At 56.1% G+C, this 20,016-nt stretch overlaps 7 protein-coding genes across 7 annotated transcripts; 2 read left to right on the top strand and 5 right to left on the bottom strand.

Annotated features, from left to right (window-relative positions):
• Nucleotides 1-263: 263 nt before the first annotated feature.
• C8A04DRAFT_38044 (galactose-binding domain-like protein) lies at nucleotides 264-1,108 on the top strand (the record flags this gene model as incomplete). The annotated part of the gene is made up of 2 exons (XM_062784092.1): nucleotides 264-529; nucleotides 589-1,108. 2 exons carry the CDS (start codon nucleotides 264-266, stop codon nucleotides 1,106-1,108), a joined length of 786 nt encoding a protein of 261 aa, XP_062636201.1.
• Nucleotides 1,109-1,697: 589 nt separating this feature from the next.
• Nucleotides 1,698-2,747, top strand: C8A04DRAFT_12953 (uncharacterized protein; the record flags this gene model as incomplete). Its single annotated transcript, XM_062777529.1, has 1 exon — nucleotides 1,698-2,747. The coding sequence occupies one exon, from the start codon at nucleotides 1,698-1,700 to the stop codon at nucleotides 2,745-2,747; it is 1,050 nt and encodes a 349-aa protein (XP_062636200.1).
• Nucleotides 2,748-4,182: 1,435 nt separating this feature from the next.
• Nucleotides 4,183-6,362, bottom strand: C8A04DRAFT_38042 (general substrate transporter; the record flags this gene model as incomplete). The annotated part of the gene is made up of 4 exons (XM_062784091.1): nucleotides 4,183-5,262; nucleotides 5,359-5,561; nucleotides 5,626-6,219; nucleotides 6,359-6,362. 4 exons carry the CDS (start codon nucleotides 6,360-6,362, stop codon nucleotides 4,183-4,185), a joined length of 1,881 nt encoding a protein of 626 aa, XP_062636199.1.
• Nucleotides 6,363-9,481: 3,119 nt separating this feature from the next.
• On the bottom strand, nucleotides 9,482-10,915 carry C8A04DRAFT_12957 (aspartic-type endopeptidase; the record flags this gene model as incomplete). The annotated part of the gene is made up of 2 exons (XM_062777532.1): nucleotides 9,482-9,993; nucleotides 10,123-10,915. The coding sequence occupies 2 exons, from the start codon at nucleotides 10,913-10,915 to the stop codon at nucleotides 9,482-9,484; spliced, it is 1,305 nt and encodes a 434-aa protein (XP_062636198.1).
• Nucleotides 10,916-12,769: 1,854 nt separating this feature from the next.
• Nucleotides 12,770-15,661, bottom strand: C8A04DRAFT_12930 (WD40-repeat-containing domain protein; the record flags this gene model as incomplete). Its single annotated transcript, XM_062777519.1, has 4 exons — nucleotides 12,770-13,029; nucleotides 13,148-15,103; nucleotides 15,191-15,466; nucleotides 15,568-15,661. The coding sequence occupies 4 exons, from the start codon at nucleotides 15,659-15,661 to the stop codon at nucleotides 12,770-12,772; spliced, it is 2,586 nt and encodes an 861-aa protein (XP_062636197.1).
• Nucleotides 15,662-16,662: 1,001 nt separating this feature from the next.
• Nucleotides 16,663-18,026, bottom strand: C8A04DRAFT_12906 (XPA protein C-terminus-domain-containing protein; the record flags this gene model as incomplete). The annotated part of the gene is made up of 3 exons (XM_062777505.1): nucleotides 16,663-17,111; nucleotides 17,204-17,876; nucleotides 17,934-18,026. The coding sequence occupies 3 exons, from the start codon at nucleotides 18,024-18,026 to the stop codon at nucleotides 16,663-16,665; spliced, it is 1,215 nt and encodes a 404-aa protein (XP_062636196.1).
• Nucleotides 18,027-18,655: 629 nt separating this feature from the next.
• On the bottom strand, nucleotides 18,656-19,499 carry C8A04DRAFT_12922 (inorganic phosphate transporter Pho88; the record flags this gene model as incomplete). The annotated part of the gene is made up of 3 exons (XM_062777514.1): nucleotides 18,656-19,050; nucleotides 19,152-19,312; nucleotides 19,477-19,499. 3 exons carry the CDS (start codon nucleotides 19,497-19,499, stop codon nucleotides 18,656-18,658), a joined length of 579 nt encoding a protein of 192 aa, XP_062636195.1.
• Nucleotides 19,500-20,016: the final 517 nt, after the last annotated feature.

Genomic DNA, 20,016 nt, shown 5'->3' with positions numbered 1-20,016 from the left:
CTCTTACAATCCACCTTCTGTAAAATTCGAGATTCCGGAAAGGGCCACCCATGATTTGTGTTCTCTGAGAGAGATGACATTTCGAAGGAAGGAATCTTATTCCCAGACATCTGGTTGTCCTCTCTTTGTCTATTTGCGGCCGGGCGGCTCACCATTCGACAACGCGTGCCCCTCAGCCGGGTTCAACAAATGCATGAAGTCTCAGAATATCGGGTGACGGGCAAAACTGGTCTTTTCTACAGATACGCCCAGATATCGAAACCATGAGTGACGAGGAGCTGATGAACGGCATTGAGGAGGGTGACGATGAGCTGCTTGGGGACGCAATAGCTGAGGATATGGGGGACGAGATGGGCGATGATGATGATCACGATCCTGATGCTGAGGAAGGGCTCGATGACGATCCATTTGACGCTAGCGAGTTGGGACTGAAGGAGATCAACAACCTCGCTCATTTTGGCGTCAGCAGTCATCGACCGGGAAACGGGGTGGCCGAGTTGCTCAACGAGGATCTAGAAAAATACTGGCAGTATGCTCACCTTCCCGCCCTTGGAAATCACCTCTTGCCGACTAACACGGACTACCTAGGTCAGACGGCCAACAACCTCATTTTCTGACCATTCATTTCCTTCGCCGCGTAGAGATTCGCGCTATTCGCTTCTACGTTGACTACAACCAGGACGAATCATACACTCCCACGCATATCGTTTTCTATGCTGGCACCGGTCACCATGACCTCATCCAGTTTGCCGAAGTCCCACTCACGAATCCAGTCGGTTGGCAGAATGTCCCGATCTCTGAGAGTGGTGGGGGTGCGGACGGCCATTCATTGTGTTGTTGGATGGTGCAGATGCATATCAAGGAGAACCACCAGAACGGCAAGGACACCCACATTCGCGGTATCAAGATCTACGCCCTGGACGACCACGTTCATGCGGGCGCTGCCCGAGAGCCGGCCCGTGGCCTGGGTATCAACGGCGACAGAGTCCGTGGGAGCGACACCCCTGGGTTTGACCGGGAGTCCCTTCAGGAATTGCTGGATGCTTTCGAGCGTCACCCTATTCCATCGCCTAACCATGATGCACCGCGAGAGTTGGTGATCCGATAGCCGCTCATCCCCCTCGTGCTCGTGAACTTGATAGATCTGCTGGGGGTGGAAGGCCGAAGGAGGTGTCATATTACGGGGAGTTTGGCTTTCGGCAATGGGGGTCAGGCACTTGAAGCTTGGAGTCCGGTATTGTAATTTTCTGGGCAGAGTCGAACGAACTTGCTGCTGCCGGGTTTCATCAAAGGGCGTTCGCGGCGTTACGTAGGGGTAATTATTGTGTTACGAGGCATCACATGTGCTTGTTGACTCAAATTATCCCACACAGCCCAGGCATTCGTCGTAAGGGACGGAGTCAAATGACTAGAGATTGAGGACCCTGTACTGGCCGGGAGGAATTCCATCGGTACCGTGCTTGTCTTCAGAACACCGCACCTCGTCCACTGACTCGGATTCTGGTTGCCGCCGCGGCTTGGGCCGTGGGACTTGGGATGCAAGATTCGATGATGCCATTGGGCGGGCGTGAGGCCTGCCCCGCCTCTCCCGCTTTCAAGGCTGCGTCAACGATGAACCGCCGCTTGAATGGTGGCTTAGCACCGATATTCAACAACGATACCCCTACACGAATGAGCGCATCGCCCCAGCTTCCCCAATGCTTCCTCGTTCCTCGTCACCCTGGCGCCCTGCCGCCGGCCTTTTCGCCCAGGCCCTGGACTCCTTCTTGAACTCCGCGTTCAAGCTACAAATCATAACTACTGTTGACCCCAGGGGAGAACACGTCGGCAACTCCAAGCATGGCTTGCCGGAGCCACTTCCACCTCGGACGCGAACACAAACCTTGCTTGTACTTGATTCTTCCTTCAATCCCCCAACCCGCGCCCACCTGCAGATAGCGGTGTCCGCGGTACGCGACCTGATGCAAACCCGAAGACGGAATCTAGATACCGTCCGGTTACTCCTACTACTATCTATCAACAACGCCGACAAGGCAGCCAAGCCGGCCGCCTTTGAAAAGCGTCTCGCCATGATGTGGGCATTTGCGGGAGATGTTCAGCGGGACTTGCTGTCAATGGGTGCTTCTAAGGATGGCCTAGATGAGGGAAGGCAAACGAACACGGCGGAGGCAGATGCGATAAGTGTGGATATCGGGCTTGCGACGGCGCCGTACTTTCATGAGAAGAGCGCGGCGCTCGTTGAGGGAGGTTTCTACAACGGAGAAAGCGCTGGGATTGATGAGGCGCCCGCCGAGACCGAGCAAGTTTTCCTAATGGGCTACGACACCCTCATTCGTATCCTCAATCCTAAGTATTATACCTCACCGCCGCCACTTACATCGGCTGGCGGAAGTGGCCTCCCGGCTCGCGGGGCAATCACTACAGCTATGCAGGACGCCCTTGACCCCTTCTTCACCCGCGCCAAGCTCCGCGTTACGATGCGGACAGGCGATGAATGGGGCGAGGTGGAGGAACAGAACGCGTATATCCATGACCTGTTGAACGGGGAGGGGCTAGAGAAAGCGGGTGGGAGGAGGGACTGGGGGGCCCGATTCGAGATAGTGGAGGGACGCAAAGTTGATGGGGATATTGTGAGCAGTACTTATGCTAGGTCGGCTTCAAGAGAGCGGGACTGGGATAAGTTGGACTTGATGGTCACCCCTGATGTAAGGTGGTTGATTGAACAGGAAGGCCTTTACAACGAGTGATGACGCTCGCTGATGGAGATACCGGAACATACGAGGTGATTATCCAAGGTGGAAGCTCGGAATAAATAGGCTCCTCCAATTCAAATACCAGATTATCCCTAGCTAGGTACAACTCGTGAACGGGAGCGTGGAGCAGTTTGAACCCAAGTTCGAGCGTTGACGAGGTGATGAGGGGGTTGTCGAACCGAGAGGCCAAAGGATAGAATAGTTGTAGTCCACTTTTACAGAAAGAAGGTGAGCCCGATATAACTTCATACACCAGGTGGCTGCACCATGGCCCTCTTCCTTCTAACCGCTACCAGGCAGCCAGGCCCACGCTCACATGTACTGTGACGATGGGAGTGGTGGGTGCATATTGAAGATTAAAATTTTGGCGGTCTCGAACGGCAGAATATTTCTTCCCGAGATGCAAGTGGGGCTTGCAGATTTGACACCGTGCACAGACCACTCAACGCGGGTTATAAATTTGGTGCTCTCCTCCCACCATTTCCATTCTCTTTCTCTTTTTTTTCTTCATGTCGACAATACTTCAGAGAATCATTTCTATAGTATTCGTCCTCTTTTGTGTTCCCTAAAGGAGCCACAGATCCAACCCGGGTTGATGAATGATATCCTCGGTACCCTACAGTGAGGTCCCTTATTTACTCTCGACCTGCCTGCGAAGGCGGCGGCCGTGGCTTCGGCTACGGCTGTATAGAGAGTGGCGATGATCTGTACCCCGGCTTTCTTGGGGTCTTGCCTTCGGGCGCCCAGGCGGGGTGGGTATCGATGGAAGTCTGACCGGTCGTTCTCTTTTCTTTTCAATGCGATCTCGGGCTCTAGTCTCGTGACGTGAGGAAGAGCAGGAGTGAAGCTGTGTTTGGGCTTGCCATGTGCCGACGCCCGATGTTGGGTGTTGGCAGTTGACCCCGTGGTATTCGGTGGGAATCATGAGTTCAACCCAGGGTGAATCATAATTTCTGGTCCATTGCAGCTGTTGAAATTTTGTCACGAGTTCGACCCGTCATCACGTTGCACGGGCCGCCGCTTGTCGTCTGCAGGGCGCAACCTTAATTTGACTACCAAGGCGGAATGATCTCGAAGCTCAACGGGACTCGGTAAATGGCGACCGAGGACGTGGTTTGTTTCCTCATGTGCAGACGAGTTTGGTAACTTCACGTTTGATGCCAAAAATACTGGTTTGCAAACATCATTTCGGCCGTCATGATCATGACGACTGGACCGGCGGAGGATCAACGTCACAGTAAAGAATGGTTACAGGCCAAAGTCAGGAAACACAGATGGCTCAGGGACACAGCAGGTTTTGATGAAATCAGACATATCTCATATTATAATCAACGCCATCTTCGTTTGCTAATCATCGTGATAACCGGGCTAAACTAGAAAACGCCCAACTCCACAGCTGCAACAGGATTTGATAGTCAATATCCACAGTCTACTGCTTAGCCGAGATCATCATCTCCTCGTTGTCGGCAATGGGGGCCGGGCGGTTGACGCTCTTGTTGAGCTGGTTCTCGCCAACGACGTTGCGGGTCCCTTCAAGCTCAAGGTGATAGTCGGTGTCAGGTTGGTTTTTGCTCAGGGTATACTCCTCCTTGTCAATGTGGCGGAAGGTGAAGTAGAAGACGATGGTCAGGATACCGCCAGCGATGGCAGTACCGCCGAAGTCCCAAGTAAGGTAGGGATCAGTAATGACGGACGAGGTGGCCAAGCCAATGATATAAGCAACAGCCGTATTGAAAAGGTTGAGGGCGGACACGAGGCCACGCATATTGACGGGGGCGCGAGAGTACGCGATGCCGTACGCCGGGACGTTGATAAATAATTCCGAAATACCACCAACGGCGTAGGGGATAGCAATCCACCAAATGCTGATAGGCGCAACGCCAGTGCCGACCTTGCAATCGCTTGAGCCGTACTCACCGCAAGGTGATTGCTGGTAAGCGTAGGAGTTAAGCAACGTGTAACCGACGCCGCCAAGCGTGGACATGGCAAGGCCAGTGGTCATGCGGGCAACGGGTCCATAGTGAATGTTGGCCCTCCGCAGGGCGGGGTAAAGACCATAATTGAGGATAGGCGCGCAGGCGATGATACTGAGCGAGTTGAAGTTGGAAATAACGTCGTTGGGCACGCCGTCGGTCCGAAGCATGGTGGTCAGGAAGCTGGCTGCTGAACCGATGCCGTTGTCGTTCAGGTACTGGATGGGGAAGAAGCAGAAGATGCCGGTGGCTTGGAATGTGCGGCGGACGTCGTCAACGAAATCGTCATTCCACCGGGTGACAAAGTGGCCGCTAAGGCCAGCAGCCGCAATGTTGGAGGGCTTGGCAAGATCCCAAAAGCCGTGACGGCCGATGCGCTTGATACCGCCACGGCGGAAGATGATTCCAAGGACGCGGAAGACATTGGGGAGATCGCTCCCGCCAGGGGGGTGGAGGATGACTCGCTTGCGCAGGAACCACAAGAGGAACGGCAGGGGGAGGTAAAGGATGAGGGGAATGAGGAAGGCAAGCCACCACTATATAGGCCCATCGATTAGTATCCCTATGTCGCACAAAGGGGTCTTCCTTTTCCCGCGATGCGTAGTCCGAGAAAGGAGGACAGGAAGACTTACGCCGATATACTTCTCCGAGTAGGCAGTGGCGATTCCCATGAAACCGCCGATATTGATCGTCAGATAAAACCAGAGCATGACACGCTCGGTGGTGGACTCGGGATCCTCAATAACCCTCTCACCGGACTTGAGGGTGATCACCTTGGGAACAGTGGTGGTAACTTGATCCAGAAGCAGGGGTGAAACGTTGGGCTTAAACATGGCTGTCGGGGTTGGCTTGTCAGTTCGAATTCCGGTGTGTTTGAATCAATTTTGACGGCAACTTACCAGCGCCAACCGACAAGATGTAGACAGAGATGAAGTAGGGGATCTTGGCATTTCCGTTGGCGAGGAGATCTTTCGCACCAGCGGCGACCATGAGGACGTGGGCGATACCGAAAACACCAACACCCCAGCAAATCAACTTGAACCGACCAGTCTTCGCGTCTGCCATCCAACCAAACAGAAGAGGTAGGGCATAAGCAAGCATGCTAAACGACTGGCTCACGGCATTGGCGACAACAGTTCCCATGCCGAGAGCACCACCTGTAGCCTGGCTACCCACCGGGGGGGCACCCCAACCGTTCCCACCTTCTGGGAGCGGGCGGTTGACATAGTTGCTGATCAAGGGCTGCACGCCGTAGTACGAGGCACGCTCGCAGAACTCGACGATACAGATCATGTACGCAATGATGGGGATAGTGCCCGGCACACGGCGGAGGACAGCAAGCTCCTCCTCGGTCGGCTTGCCTTCGTAGTCATCCCCCATGATTGATGGGTCGAGGTAAGGCGCATGGCGATCTGTGGGGTGCTGCTTCTCCAAATCTTCTTTTCCGCCTGGGGAAGTGATGGAGCCTGCGCTCGACGAAGGCGGCTTCTCCGCTGTTCCAAGCAAACGCCGATCAGCAAACGTCAAGTCATCCGTCGTCTCAAGTTCTAAAGCCAAGTTTCCCACTCGGCGGGAGGACGGGACGACCCTCAAAGTCGCCACGGCAGAGCGGAAAATGCGCATTCAACATACCCATATTGTCAACCAGTCGGTTAAATCTGCGACGGGCAGCCTTGCTTTGTTGTGCTTGGGAGTGCAACAGATGCAAGAGCCCGACGGTGTCTCTCGGAGACTGGGGAACAGGCACTCGGCGACGCGAAGCGCTGATCTAGAGAAGAGACGGGGAGGAGGAACAGAGAGAGAGGGAACGGGAGCGAGTCAGTGCATCAAGCCGGAAGCCCTGGGTGATTATATGGGATGAAGGGGGGGGGACGGGGGATTTAATGCCCTCTGCAACAAGCGAGTGGGGGAGTGAGTGGGACGTTGGAAGTTCTGGATGGATGGTCGGCAGGCGGACCCCTGGGTAGGTGTGCTCCGACAAACTTCCATTTCCAATTGACACACAGTTCCCCTTTTGTTGGCCAAAAATGGCGTCTTTCCATGTGGAGTGGTGCATGGGTGCAATTGGAAGTGTGCGTTTACGGATACCAGGTGCGGTTTGCGTTGTCGTTCTGTTGCAGCGGCGGCGCGCTCTACCTGACTTTCTTGTGCTAGTGCCCGTTCCTGGGAGGTGCCATTGTGCCTTCCATCCTCGGCTTGATGGTTTGATGGGTGGCTGTTGCCCTGTTGGCCACACCCGAGGTAGCCAATGATGTGATACCATCCCGCATCAACGCAACCTCGTTGGTGCGCGAGTAAGGTCTTTCCCTTTAGTTATCAACCAAATCTGGGAGGCGGTGGCGCCAAGCTGCAACTGTCACTGTTCCCCGAACCCCGCCCACAATCCCTCGTGGTATCTCGCCGTTCCCCGTCTTCTTCTCCTTGTTTGGCTTGTTTGGGTTTCCGAAGGCCCTGGAGCGCCAAGTTTCCATGTGAGCCGAACGGGACATCCTTCCCTCCAATTCGCATCGGGCAGCGCGCCCGAGTTGTGCCGACCGTTCCGCTTCTTTCGTCCCCAATTGAGTAGGGCTAACTGAGGTCCCAGGCATTTCCAGGTTTGCTTGGCTCCGCCCTTATCGAGGAGGAACCGTCGTGGAACTTTCGTGCGTTCTCGTGTTCTCAACTCCCCGCCATCAGAATTGCCGTCTGCTTGCCCAACAATCAGCGAGTCGAAGTGTCAACGGACGGGGTTCCGCCCTCGGGCATCGGGTATGGGCGATAGGACATCCATCAATGGTGCGCGAACTGCGACGGACTTTGTCCGCTCTGCACTGCCGAGGCTGCGTCCACACATCCCTCACTATGTAGACTAGACCATGCGTCGACCATACATGGTATATCTCGCGAACTCAGCGCGCAACCGGTCACTCAGTTGCCTTTCAAGGCGCCTGCCGCATCGATTTCCCATTTCATCCTAGGTCTGTGCGGTTTACGCTGCCGCGGCTGGCATCGCATGGCATCGCATTTGGTGTCGCCGCCGTTTCCCGCTGCATCTGAACCTGAGTGGCCCTCGGTGAGTTGTTTGGGTCTCGATTCTTCGGGTCGCGCTCCGCTCCTTGCGTGAGCTCGGAAATTCCGGCGATTCGGGAGGGTGGGTGGCGGAAGCGTGCGCTGATTGATGTGTGGGGACCCGGCTTGCCGGCCAAATGATTGGAATCTCTGCGAGCTGGAATGATTCAAAACTTTGGAAGTCGATAGTTAATGTGGATCATGGGGATTCGGCAGGTTCCCAAATAGGAAGGTCGCAGCCATCCTCTGTTCCTCAGGCTTGAATTGCGCGATTGCTCTGAGTATTTTCCACTGGTTGGGGGTCATCGGGCACATCCCACACAGACATCAAACTTTTTCGCGAAGCAGTTTCTCGTTGGTTTTTTTTGGAGGTGAGATTTGGGTTTTAAAGTTGCAAAACACAACACATGCCAAGAACAAAAGGGCGCGGACAAGCCAACGGGTTGACGCCCAAGACGCCGAAGCACGGGAGGGAAAGGCTTGTTTGTGCGCTTTCTCTCTCCGCCAAGTTATGCCGCGACTTTGATAGTCTTGGCGCCTGCCTGATTAGGAAACTAACCTTCATCCCCATCATCTCCGGATTGGTTCAAGCGCCGGCGGCAGCTCGGGGAAAGCACGCGCCTACCTTCTGAAAGCACCTGCGTTCTCCGCGCCGGTCGATTCCTCGCCCCGCTGCCCGCACCCAAGGTTACTATCAAAACGCCATTTTTGCCACGTGAGTTTGGGCCAATGGTCTGCTTGACTTTCTCGCTCCATGAGTGAGACGAGGGACTTTTGGTGCGAGCAAGGGGCGAAAGGCATCGACGCTCCCAGAGATACTGAGGGGTCGCGGGCGTGTCGCAGCTTGGTAGGCAAACCTGTCAACTTGGTCGTCCCCTTTAGCTTTTCGGCCAGAGGAAGCCGATGTCACCCCCAGACCCGCTGGGCCGCCATTGGCCGCTAAACAGGGGTGTTAGCGCAATCATCCAGACAGCATCCCACGCCTGAACCGAGCCGACGAATCTCTCCGCACGTTGCATGTCGAAAGTGGCGCTATCCTTCGACACCACGTTGTGCCCCACAGCCAGTCCACGACGTTACTGTGAGTACTCACTAAATCGGAATTGTTTTTCGACACCTGCGGCAAGCCCCCCGCTTCAAACACCCGTCCTTGGGGTTCAGTGGCTCACCCAAGCTGCTGCTCGTCAAGCGAGCCGAGCATTCCCCGTTTGATACTCCATGCGTCCATGTGTCCATGTCTCCATGTGTAGCAGAGTGTGGGTTTAGGCACATCTCTCGTCGCAAAACCCCACAGCTTGTTGGGAATATGAGTCCCCTTTCTTTGTCTTTTTTCTCGTTATTGCTTGGGTGCCCTTCTTACGATGCCCCCTCGGCCCTCTGTATGTCCATGGCTGCCGGCGATTATGATATTCCATGACCAGAGAGCAGTTGTGGGCCTAACAAGATGCCCCGCGGCGCGCTCGAAAAAAAAGGGGCTTTCACGCAACTAACGCCGGATTATGTGAGTAGCAAGTAATGTGCTTTAATCAGCTAATTATATTATTGCAAATAGTTCAAGTCCCCTCACGCAAAGACAACCCTTATCGAGTGTCACCAGTGCTCGTCCTGTTGCACCGTCACCCACAAACCCCATACACCAAAGAAGATCATCAAACCCGGGTCCCGATGCCTGGTTCGCGCCTTTTCCCCCGTTACGTCGCCACGGCATTACTCCAGCGGCTTGTTGGCAAACCCAATGGCTGGCGGTGATGTACCGTTGAAGACGACGTACACAGCCCTCAATGCAGCAGTACCCCAGATGCTGCCAGCCTCGCCCATGGCGCTGCCATCTTGGAGCCCGCCGAAGCAGATCTGAGAGCCACTGTACACGTGGCCGTAGATCATGTATGCCGGGGGAATGGTGAACCGGGCGCTCTCAATCCCGAAGACGAAGGGCGGTAACGCTGCGTCACAAGGGAACACGTATCCTCCATATTCGGCGTCGGTTGTGGCGTTCTCGACCTGGCTATAGTATTCCGTGACGACCTGGGTCGGAAGGAACAGCAATGAGCCACCTGTGTCCGCAATACCCTTGATCTGGCTTTCGCTAAAGTCCCCCGTCCCGACGCCGTAGCCTGAGGAGGTGAAGTTCCAGAAGCCCTGGGTCGGGTCGACGGCCGTGTATGCGATTTCGCCCGTGTACTTGTCCTCGTCGATGAACCCGAAGTCGTACGTCCCGGCTATGACAAGGGGTAAAAACAGCGTTGTTAGTGTCTTGTAGGGCGACCACCCGCGGGAAGAACAAAAAAAACCGGACACGGCCGACAAACGATTGTCCGAGCATGCCCGCCTCCTATTCCGTCACGTACCTTTCCCGGCCTTCAAGTCGGCGGCGAAGACCGGTTCGTCTAGATTTGGTAGGGCCGAGTCAAAGAAGGTCAGTTGACGTTCGGGAGTAACGGTGTTGATCTCGCTAAATCCCAGGCCCAGGAGCCCATGGATATTCTTCTCATCGGTGATCGTGCCCGACACGTGCTCAGCAGCTTCTACCGCCTGGCCCTGCACCGTCAGCTCACCCACAGTGACGTAGTCGGTGTACACAACGCCCCGGGCGCCGGAGCCCTCAGCATACTCTATGCTGAATGTTTGGCCATCTAGCTGCTCGGATGTAGCCGATGCGTCGGGGGAATAGAATTGCCGCCCCTCCACCTCGGATGTTGGCTGGAGGCTCGAGAAGACCCAGAGGTCCGACGAGCCCGTGTCAAAGTCCAGATCAAGTGTCTGCGGTGGTGTGCCGATGGTGACGGGGGTTATATAAGCCTGGTCGTATTCGGGGTTGACCGGATTGGCGGGGGCGCTACCCGTGTCGCGCTTTGCGCCGGCGGAGGCGGCAGCGGCATTGAGCGAGTCCGTGTAGGCAACAGCGCGGAGGAGATGATCGGGAACCGGGGCGCCGTACTTGAGGTACGCCTGGTACACCGCGCGGGCGCCGTTCAAGCGGTAGTTGGGGCGGGAGACCTGTCGAAGCGTGGCCCTGCCGTTGAAGGGTTTCCCGCTGGCGCCCTGGTCGACCTGGGCCGTCCTGATTCTCGGAGGGAGTGCTGAAATCAGACCTAGGGTGCCGAGGGCGGTAACCAACGCAATATGAGAGACGGTCACCATGGTGACGGGGTTGAACCAGTGAAGGGATGGGAAGGCGAAAAGAGGGGAGAGGACGGGGTAATGGTTTCCTTCGTGGGTATTGGCATGGGTTTTAACTATCCATTTCATTCTTGGGCGCCCGCTGTCCCAGCTCCTCTCCGCCTAATCCCAGCCAAGCCCCTCTCCCGACGAAAAAAAAAAGGCACACCGGTACTATCTCTGGATCTAAGACATGTTTCAGAGGGCGGAAACTAATTGGTGTGATGCGCTACAGGGGAAGGGATTGGTCGGGAGGCCTATGTGCACATGTGGATAGAGATATGTCGGTACACCGATCTTTACCCAGAAAAGGGGTTGTCAGTCTTGCGAACCGATTGGAGCTTCTTGTTATATTCCATGATATAAACTTCATGTCGTTGCTATAAACACTCGTGAACTTCTCATCAACCAAGCACTCTACGTCACCAAAACAATAGAGGCTGAGGATGAGAATCGAGGATTACTATCTCCGCCTCGCTTAGCTGCTAGTAGCGCTGGTGATCGACACACAGGCGAGTTGACAGCCGCAGTGAGCCTGCCTATAGGTAGTTAGGTCATTCCACAAGTCAGCTCTTAACATCACAGTGTGGCGTTATCGACGTGGCGCGTCCTATTCCGATTCTGTGAGGTTCTGAGACAGGCTCCCTCTTGACCATACTCTGTCGTGTTGATGGATAATTGGGACGGGCCGGAGCAAGAGGGTTTCCTCGTGCTGGACGACAACTCCGCCTCGGGAGAGGTGAAAATGCCGAGGACAAGCACACCTGTAAGTTAGCGTTAGCCGTCATCCGTTCAGCAGTGGAGGTTTTGCCTTGTGGACGCAGAGACTCTCGTTTCGGTTTCACGGACAAACATTGCCGTACTTCACACGCTCTACTATAGGTCCAATGCTTCCGGTTTATCCATGGGAATGCGAAGCGGTAATATGATGGCTCAAACCGGAAGAGAGCGCACCTGTAGCCTCGAGGAAACAACCTCGAAACGACAAGCAGCGGTACCTAGCCAGAGTTGCATGACCCTTGAGCGAGGAAATTACCCCGTCGATGAGCGAATGATGTGCTGGCACGCCGCTCATCGGTTCGTGTTAGCAAGCACATACCCTTCCTTCCCATACACCAGTCAGCCTGGGCTCGAACGAGGAATACGATGCGATGTCCATAATATGTCTTTCCCAGGTGCGCCTCCAAACATCAACCGGGTACCTTGGCCGCCAAACATACAATGAACTTCAGATAACGAGCTTCAAGACACGTTGTCACCGCCCGCCTTCCCTCTCACAAACATAAATACAGACAGGCAGATCAACCCCCCTTCCTCTGCCCCAAAATTGTACATTGTCCGCCTCCAGAATGACCCATTATATGACCCATTATCTGGTACCTGCAGGTGGAGAAACCGCGCCTGGGTGCTCGCCGCGTAAGGATTGGCGGATTAGGATCCCTGCATATGGTTATCCCTCCTCTGGTGTTCTCGGGTGTACTAGACGATGAAGTCGAAAAGAAAAAGAAAAAGGGTAGATGAACAAGTAAAAACCAAAACTAAAACCTCCCTGAGGTATCATCTGCCTAACCATCATTATCCTCATCAACCCGTAAATCCACTGCTCATTGTTGCTAAACGGATACGTGATGGGGTGGTAACCACGTCAACTTCACCCAAGCGTCGTTCCATGGCCCGTGACATGCGGGGGGGAGCCGAGGTGCTAGTAGCCATGATGTTGACAACACCGGCCGCGCTGGGTGCGGGCTCATGATGTTGCTGGCCCCCATGTACTTCTCTCACTTTACTCTCACCCTCACTATTCTGGGCATAGGCGCGGCGGTATGCATGCGGGTACTATCGCGCAAACACCTTCACTACGCCATCGCCACCGCCACTCACAACCCAACGCCCGTCCTGGCTCCAGACAACAGTGCAGACGCCCTCGCCACGCATAACGCGGTGGCTGGTGATTTCCTGGGTGCAGGAGCGCTTCTCGAGGGACCAGAAGCGTAGCGAGGCGTCGTGGCCCGCGCTGACGAGCTCCCGGCCGTCGGGGCTGAGGGATAGGCTGGAGATGGAGGCGGGGTGGGCGACCATGTTGTACGTGCATTGGCCTAGCATAAGGAGATATCGTTAGTCGAGTGAGTTCGCGTTAAGTCACCCTTGGCTCAAAAAATACAGCAAAAAAGGGAGAAAAAAGGGGGAGACCTCCGGGAGGAAAACAAGACTTACCACTATTGGCGTCAAAGAACCGTACATAGCAGTCTTCGTGGCCTGAAATAATGACGCCCTCCACGCCGGACCCGGCCATAGCCCGTCCACCACCAGTCGGCCCACCGCCGGCTGTATCTTCCTCGCTCAGGCCTTGGTGCGGCTGATGATCGAGACCGACGGTGGTCGCGACGACGGCGTTGACGCTGGTTGAGATTGTGTTGTCATAGGTTTCCAAGCTGGCCATGGTACCAGTCTCTTCGCCCGAGCGGGTATCGTACACGATGATGGCGGCGTCGGCGTAGCTGACGACAAAGGTCTCGCCGTTCTGGCTGAGCGAGGTGATGCAGGTGGGGCTTGCCTTGGAGTTTTGGCGCGTTATGGTGTGGATTAGGGTGTGGTGGCACGGCGAGTTTGAGGCGGTCGTAGGCTGCGGGGAGTTGGGGAACGCAGATCCGGAGCTCATCGAGTTACCGCGTGTACGGCCGCCCGCAGGACGACGCCCGGCCACGGGTTGCGGCGAGGTGAGCTGCGGCGGCGAGCTGACTGCCCACACCTTGACGGTGCCATCAGCAGCGCCGGACACGAGTAGGATGCGGTCCGGTGTGCCGTAGCTGTTGGACTGGCCAAATATCGAGCCAAGGTTGGTAGGAAGGACGCAGAGCGCCCACACGGCGTCGGTGTGACCGTCGAGGGTCGCCTTGGGGTCAACCCTCCCGCGCTCCCAGACCCGGATGGTGGAGTCTTGTCCGCCTGAGAAGATCCAGCCGTCGCCTTGGGCGCGGCCGCCGGTCGAGAAGTTGGGCGACGGCGACCACGATGTCAGGGAGAGAACTGCTCCCGTATGGCCGCGGTGTGTGAAGTCGGCGACGACATCGAGGTCAGAGCCGCTCGCACCGGCGTGGCCGCCAGGATGCCGATCGGGAATGTGGAACCGTTTGATCGTCCCGTCATCCCCGGCCGTGCAGATCTCGGGCTCGCCAGGGCTACCGCCTCCCGAAAAGATGACCGTTCGGACCGTGTCGAGATGGCCGCGCAGGCCGAACTTGAGCTTAAAGTTGGAGCTTTCGGCCTTGGGCCCGAGGGAGTGGAGCGTCAACTCATGCTCGCCGCTCTTCTTGCGGGTCATCGAACTCGAACTTGAGCTCTTCCGCCGGTGAGCAAGTGGGGCGCGGTTCGGTGAGCGCGGAATGTTGTCAGCAGCGGGGAACACGTCGGTATCCGGGCGGTTGGACGAGGGCTGTTGGGGCTGGCTGCTAGGGCCCCCTCCCTCCGCAAAGTTGGCATCGTTGAAGTCCCAGCTGTCCGTCTCGGTCGCGCCTCGCTTATCAGCAGCTGTTTCTCCTTTGGCATCGGTCAGGTTAACATGATTCGCCACACTCGCCCTCTCCAAGTCCTCTTCTAGGCCCGGCCTCCTAGCCCCAGATTCCTGGACTGGCCATTCCGTGGCATTGCCGTATCCCGAAGGAGCATGTCCGACCCCGGCGTTTGACGTGCTGCGAACCATTGGCGCGGACTGGGGGTCAAGTGGTTTAGCAGCAAAGCTTGATGGCGGAGGAGGTGCAGGCGGTTGGCTGTTCGGAGCCGGAGCTGGGCGGGGTTGCGCGGGCAGAAACTCGCGGGGGTAGTTTTGACGCTGCTGCTGCTGCTGTTGAGGTTGTTGTTGCTGGTGTTGCTGCTGCTGTTGGTGTTGGTGTTGGTGCTGTTGCTGCTGCTGCTGCCTCAAGCCTTGGTGATAGGCCTGGTCCAGCAGTGGCTGGCCAAACGCGTCCCCCTCTCGAAGATCCTCAATCAACGGTAGTGGGGGGGACTCCCTCGGGGGCATCGGGTTCGCGGGTGTGATCATTAGGTAGGTAAATTCGGCCTGGCACTGATCGAGGAAGGATTTGAGCTCATTGCGAGAGGCTTCTTCGTCGGCGAGACCGGCCTCGAGCGAGCCGCTCTCCATCACGGGGGCGCTGGGTTTGTCCAACGATGCTGAACACCCACGGCAAACTGCTGTCAGTAAACGTGGGGGTTTGGAGTAGAGAAGTACAAGGACAGGATGAGAAAGGGGCGACTCACAGCGCAGCTTCTCCTCTAGCAACGCAGCACGATCCGGTTTAACCTCCCCCCCGGCAGCAGACGACAGCTTATTAGACTTGAGCAGCGCGGCCTGATCCTTGACCTTTTTCTCGAGTATTGTGACATATTTTTTGAGAGCCTTCTGGGTCGCGTCGGCCCTGCGGCCCTGGCCTTCGAGGTTGGCTATCCTGCTCTTCATCTCTTGCTTCTCGATCTCCCAGGCGTTGCGGTCGCGTTCGTGGCGGTGCCATTCGGTCTGTAGAAAGCGCATAACACCTGTACAGCGCACACGCGACATGTTAGCGACCACCCGAAGACGCGTTCCCTCTCCCCCCCACCATGCTATCATCTTCTCTGGGGCAGTGATAGTAACCAACCTTGGAGAGTGTACTCGGTAGTTGGCGGTTGATTGGCATTGTGGCCCATCATGCCGCCGGCCTCACCTAGGCCGCCTCCACCGTTTGTGCCCATGGTGTGGTTTCAAGCGTCGCGGGTTTCCCGAAGACACGCCGTGGCCATGGACAGGCCGACACGCGCGGCGATCGGGACGACAAAGCAACCGTGGTAACTGCGGTGGTGGTGGATCGTGAGGGTATGCTCGTTATGGTGGGGAACGGTAAGAAAAGGTCGTCCTGTTTCCGACCGGGGCGCGGCGGATGGAAACGCCCACGACAGCCCAGGTGATGTCCAAGTAGGTGGGTTGATGTGCTGAGGTGTACGAAGTACGTCGCCGATATTCGCTGGGGGGAACGGCCTCGACGGCGAAAGGATTCAAAACTGGCCTGACAGCGTTGGCGCGACGAAACTGACAATTGGTACAGGTACAGTACAGTCGGTTGGGGTTCGTGTTCACGTGTTGAGGGGTGGCTTGGGTCGTCTGGTCTAAGTTTTCTCTTTTTTTTTCCCCCCTCGAGCGGCAAAGGTCGCTGCACCTGTGCCTGGCCGGTGATGCTGGCCAAAATCGACAGTTCCGCCCTTGGCCCCAGCTAAGCTGCTGCTTGGACAGAGCCTGGCGGCTTCAACCACAGCTGGCCCCACACACTCGGTCCCGCACCGCTAGCGAATCAAAACCTGCGGTTAGCCGTGAGGCTGCAGGGCCATCTCATCCAGGAGCGACATGCGGGTTTTCAGGGGCTGGAGCTTCGTAGCAGGGGACGTGACCCCATCCATCTTACGAATCTAGGTACCTCTGAAGATTCTCAGGATCCAACTCAGTACATAGTAGCTAAACCAGCCCTGCGCCGGGAATCCGCTTGCTGTCCACAGCCAGAACAGAAATATGGGTTCCAATACGACAATGGGACCCCCCCAAGCTCCTTGCGACTTGATCGGCCCGGCTTTCTTGACCAAGACATAGGTGCTGCTAGCATCTTCAAGCCCTTAGGGCCAGGCCTCCGGTTAGGTACCAAGCAGATTACGCGACAAGTGTGTATGTTGTTAGTGGGTGTGTATATCTTATGATATCGGATAGCTCAAAATTCTAGCTCTTCGACCTCCATATTGCACGTCAGGCAGGTTTTGACTGTCATGCCATGCTCGTTCTCAACTGTTCGCCCCCATTCGTGAACATGTTTTCCAGCACCGCCAATAGCATCTCCAAACTTGGCCGCCTTCCCAGTCCCAGAACCCCCGCCTACCCCCCCAGAAATCCCCGACTTGGCATTGTTTCTTCGAAAGGCGTCCGTCCTCGTCTTGCGCTTCAGGTCGAGCAGCTTCTCCTTGAACTTGGCCTCTTTGCGGCGCTTCTTGTCGGCCTCACGCTTCTCAAACTCAGCATCCAATGCCTCAGGTGAGCCCCACTTGTGCTTGAAGGCATATTCCTCCACTTGGTACCTCAGAAATAGCATCATGTCGTGCCAGTGCGATTTGTGTGGGTTGGGCTTGGATATGTGCGGGAGCAGTTCGGGGTCTTTGAGTTCAGCTGTGGAAAACGATTAGCCATTTCGGGTCCAGACTGACGTTGTTTTGTGTCTTCTCTCCCTCCTCCCAAGCCTTCCCCCGGGGCGAACTTACGATCTGTCAAGAGGTAGTCCTCCTTACACTCCGTCTTGGTGAGAAGACTATACTTCTCCGGGTACTTTTCCTTGCAGGTGTTGCATACCACACAGCCAAACACCTCTTCCCACACAAAGTCAATCTCTACTGACCCACACTCGCGGCACCGCTTCCTTGTCTTTTCGTCGGCCAACACGCTCAGCGACGGCTCAAACGGACCAGACTTATTACGCTGCAGCTTCTTTATTAGCTGCATCCGCTCCCATTCTGCTGCCGTCATGTGCGCCGGCTTTTGCTCGGCGGCCCCGGGTGGTCCTTTCCCGCCAGTCGTAGGAACCGACATGCTCTTGTTCCATGGGTCATCCTCCGTGCTGAGAAAGCCGCCCTTCGTGTCCGTCATGGCGCTGAAGTTGTAGTCGACGTACTTGGTAAACTTGCGCGAGATCGGTCGTAGGTCGTCGGCAGCTCCAGCGCCTTGTCCTGGCCGCGGGGCGCTGGGCCCGGCGTTGGGGCCCGAACTGGGAGTTGCGCGCGCATCGCGGTTTGAGGCGGGAATCTCGGCTCGTGATATCGATGCGTACGGTCGCTTGGTTCCCCCGGCTGAGCCCGTCGATTGGGTATTGTCGTTTCCCGCTTGTTGCTCTGCTTCACGACGGTCGCGAAGGGCTTTGGCGCGAAGCCTGGACTCCTCCTGAAAGTAAAACATCAGTTAAGAAGCCTTGAAGCATAGTGTTGGCGGCGGACTCACTAAGCGACGGGTGACTTCGGGTGTTGGTGGAGATGGTGCTTGTTTCGATGCTGAAGGAGGGTGTGGCTTTGGCGGCGTTCTTGGGCGCTCCATTTTAGAGGTGGGGGGGAGAGGCAGGCTGGGGTTGCAGCGTGTCGCAAAGTAGGCAGGAAAACTTTCGAGACGTTATACTCGGGTGCAAAAGAATCCCAAGAGTGAGTATCGGTCGATGCGTGGCTGTATTTCGTTTGATGTTCAAGCAGATGGAAAGTGCCGGGTTTCTGGCGAGTCGAGGGATGACGCAGCGGCTGTGGTCCATCAACCCCCGGCAGGCAACAGAGGGCGAAAGTCTACATTGTACTTCGTCGGTTAGGTGGTTTTTTTTTAACCCTGCGCCTTTCCGCAATGCAGATTCGATAAAGTATCGGTGTGTCTTAGTTCCGAACAATCACAAAACCTAGGCTAGTATTGACACAACATAATAATAATCATTACGCATATAAAATTTGGGGAAAACTAACAAGAAAGTCAAGCCGTCTAGACACTTGATTACCCCATTACCGACGCCGCCGCACCGTGTCGTAACTTAACCCAGGATTGCACAGGACTCGTACACCACCGTGGAACATAAGGTATAACCCGCCAATATAGTTGAATTACTACCGCAGCCTGCTCCGCCTCCCTTCCCAGCTCTAACCATCTAACCCCCGCGTAACCCGAATTTCCAGTGGCAAGGTTATTATTTATTCCTCCTTGGCACCACCACGGCCGGAGCGCTCGGCAGCCTCAACAGCCTTCTTGTCAGCCTGGGCAGGACCGCTCTGGAGCCCGCTCATGAGGCCGGCGGCCTGCTTGAAGGGACGCTTGAGGTCGCCCGAAGCCGGCTGGCCCCAAATGTGGATCTTGGTCAGGTTGGACTCGAGGGCGCCCTTGAGTGGGATGATGCTCTGGATCAGCAGCGGGTTGGTGTACTTGAAGTAGATGTGCATGACGCCCATCATGAGCACACCCATACCCTGCGAACGCAGGAGGCCCTTGAGCTGGCCAATGTCGTAGGCGTGCACCGTCGTCGTCACGAGCTTGCCCTCCTCGCTGGAGCCCACGGGTGCCGGCTCGACGTACTTCAGCGTGGTCATGTCTGAGAGGAAAACGTTCGGTTAGCCGTTTTCCTTTGTTTTCCACTTCTGCTTTGCTTCGAGGGCAATAGTAGCTATAATATACGCCGTGGAATTAACGCACCCTTTTTCTTGTCGACAACCATCTTGATGTAGAGGTAAATGCTCAGGATGATCAGATTGCTGGCAATGTAGACGGCGCGGCAGATGTTGAGGACGTTCGGATCATCAAATGCAATGCGCTTGGAGACCTGCATCATCCCGAGGATGATGACGAGGTTCGTTCTACACCAAAGAGGTCCATATTAGTGTCTCTTCACACACATATTTTTCGTCGTTTCCCCGTTGCTCTCTTCGGCAGCGCGTCGCTGCGCGTCCCCTCCCACTGTGCCCAGAGGCTCACGTGTCCTCCCTAGCTACCCGGCAAACAGACGAGGGTTTCTCCTTACATTTGGGGGCTGAGGCCTGCCATTGTGACGGGTTGTGTATTCCCTAGAAGCGGTCGTGCGAAGTCAGGTTGTTGTTGGTGGTTTCGTTTGCAAGGTGTCGTGGGACGGGAGATAATGTCGCGAAGGCGTCGGTGAGATTTTCCTCCAAAATTTCAGGTTCGAAGCTCCATGCATTGGAACACTGTCAGTGGCTCCGGTTCGGGTCCAGCGCGGACTGCGTGGCCAATGCAGGCCTGGATTCCGGGCCCCCGGAGCGCCCCTGAAGGCCGGTGCTGCGGTTGTTCCGCGGCTGACCCCCTTGAGGAAGCCGCTAACTGGCTGTCAGTTCCAGTTAAAGACCCACCCAAGCGCGCGGCGCCAAAAAGGCCACGTTCCTTTTGGCGTTGCCATCGATTTCTTTTGCCATCCACCCCTTTCGGGGCCGGCCGTCCTCATCGTCGTCTCCCGGAAGCAAGACTCAGCCACATGCCAGTTCTTGGAGTTATTCAGTCATCCAACTACATTTGCATCACGACGACTTGGTCCTGGCCTCATTTTCCC

Source organism: Dichotomopilus funicola (genome assembly GCF_033296635.1).
Source record: "Dichotomopilus funicola strain CBS 141.50 unplaced genomic scaffold C8A04scaffold_40, whole genome shotgun sequence".
Taxonomy (NCBI): domain Eukaryota; kingdom Fungi; phylum Ascomycota; class Sordariomycetes; order Sordariales; family Chaetomiaceae; genus Dichotomopilus; species Dichotomopilus funicola.
This window is presented reverse-complemented; position numbering and strand designations above follow the sequence as displayed.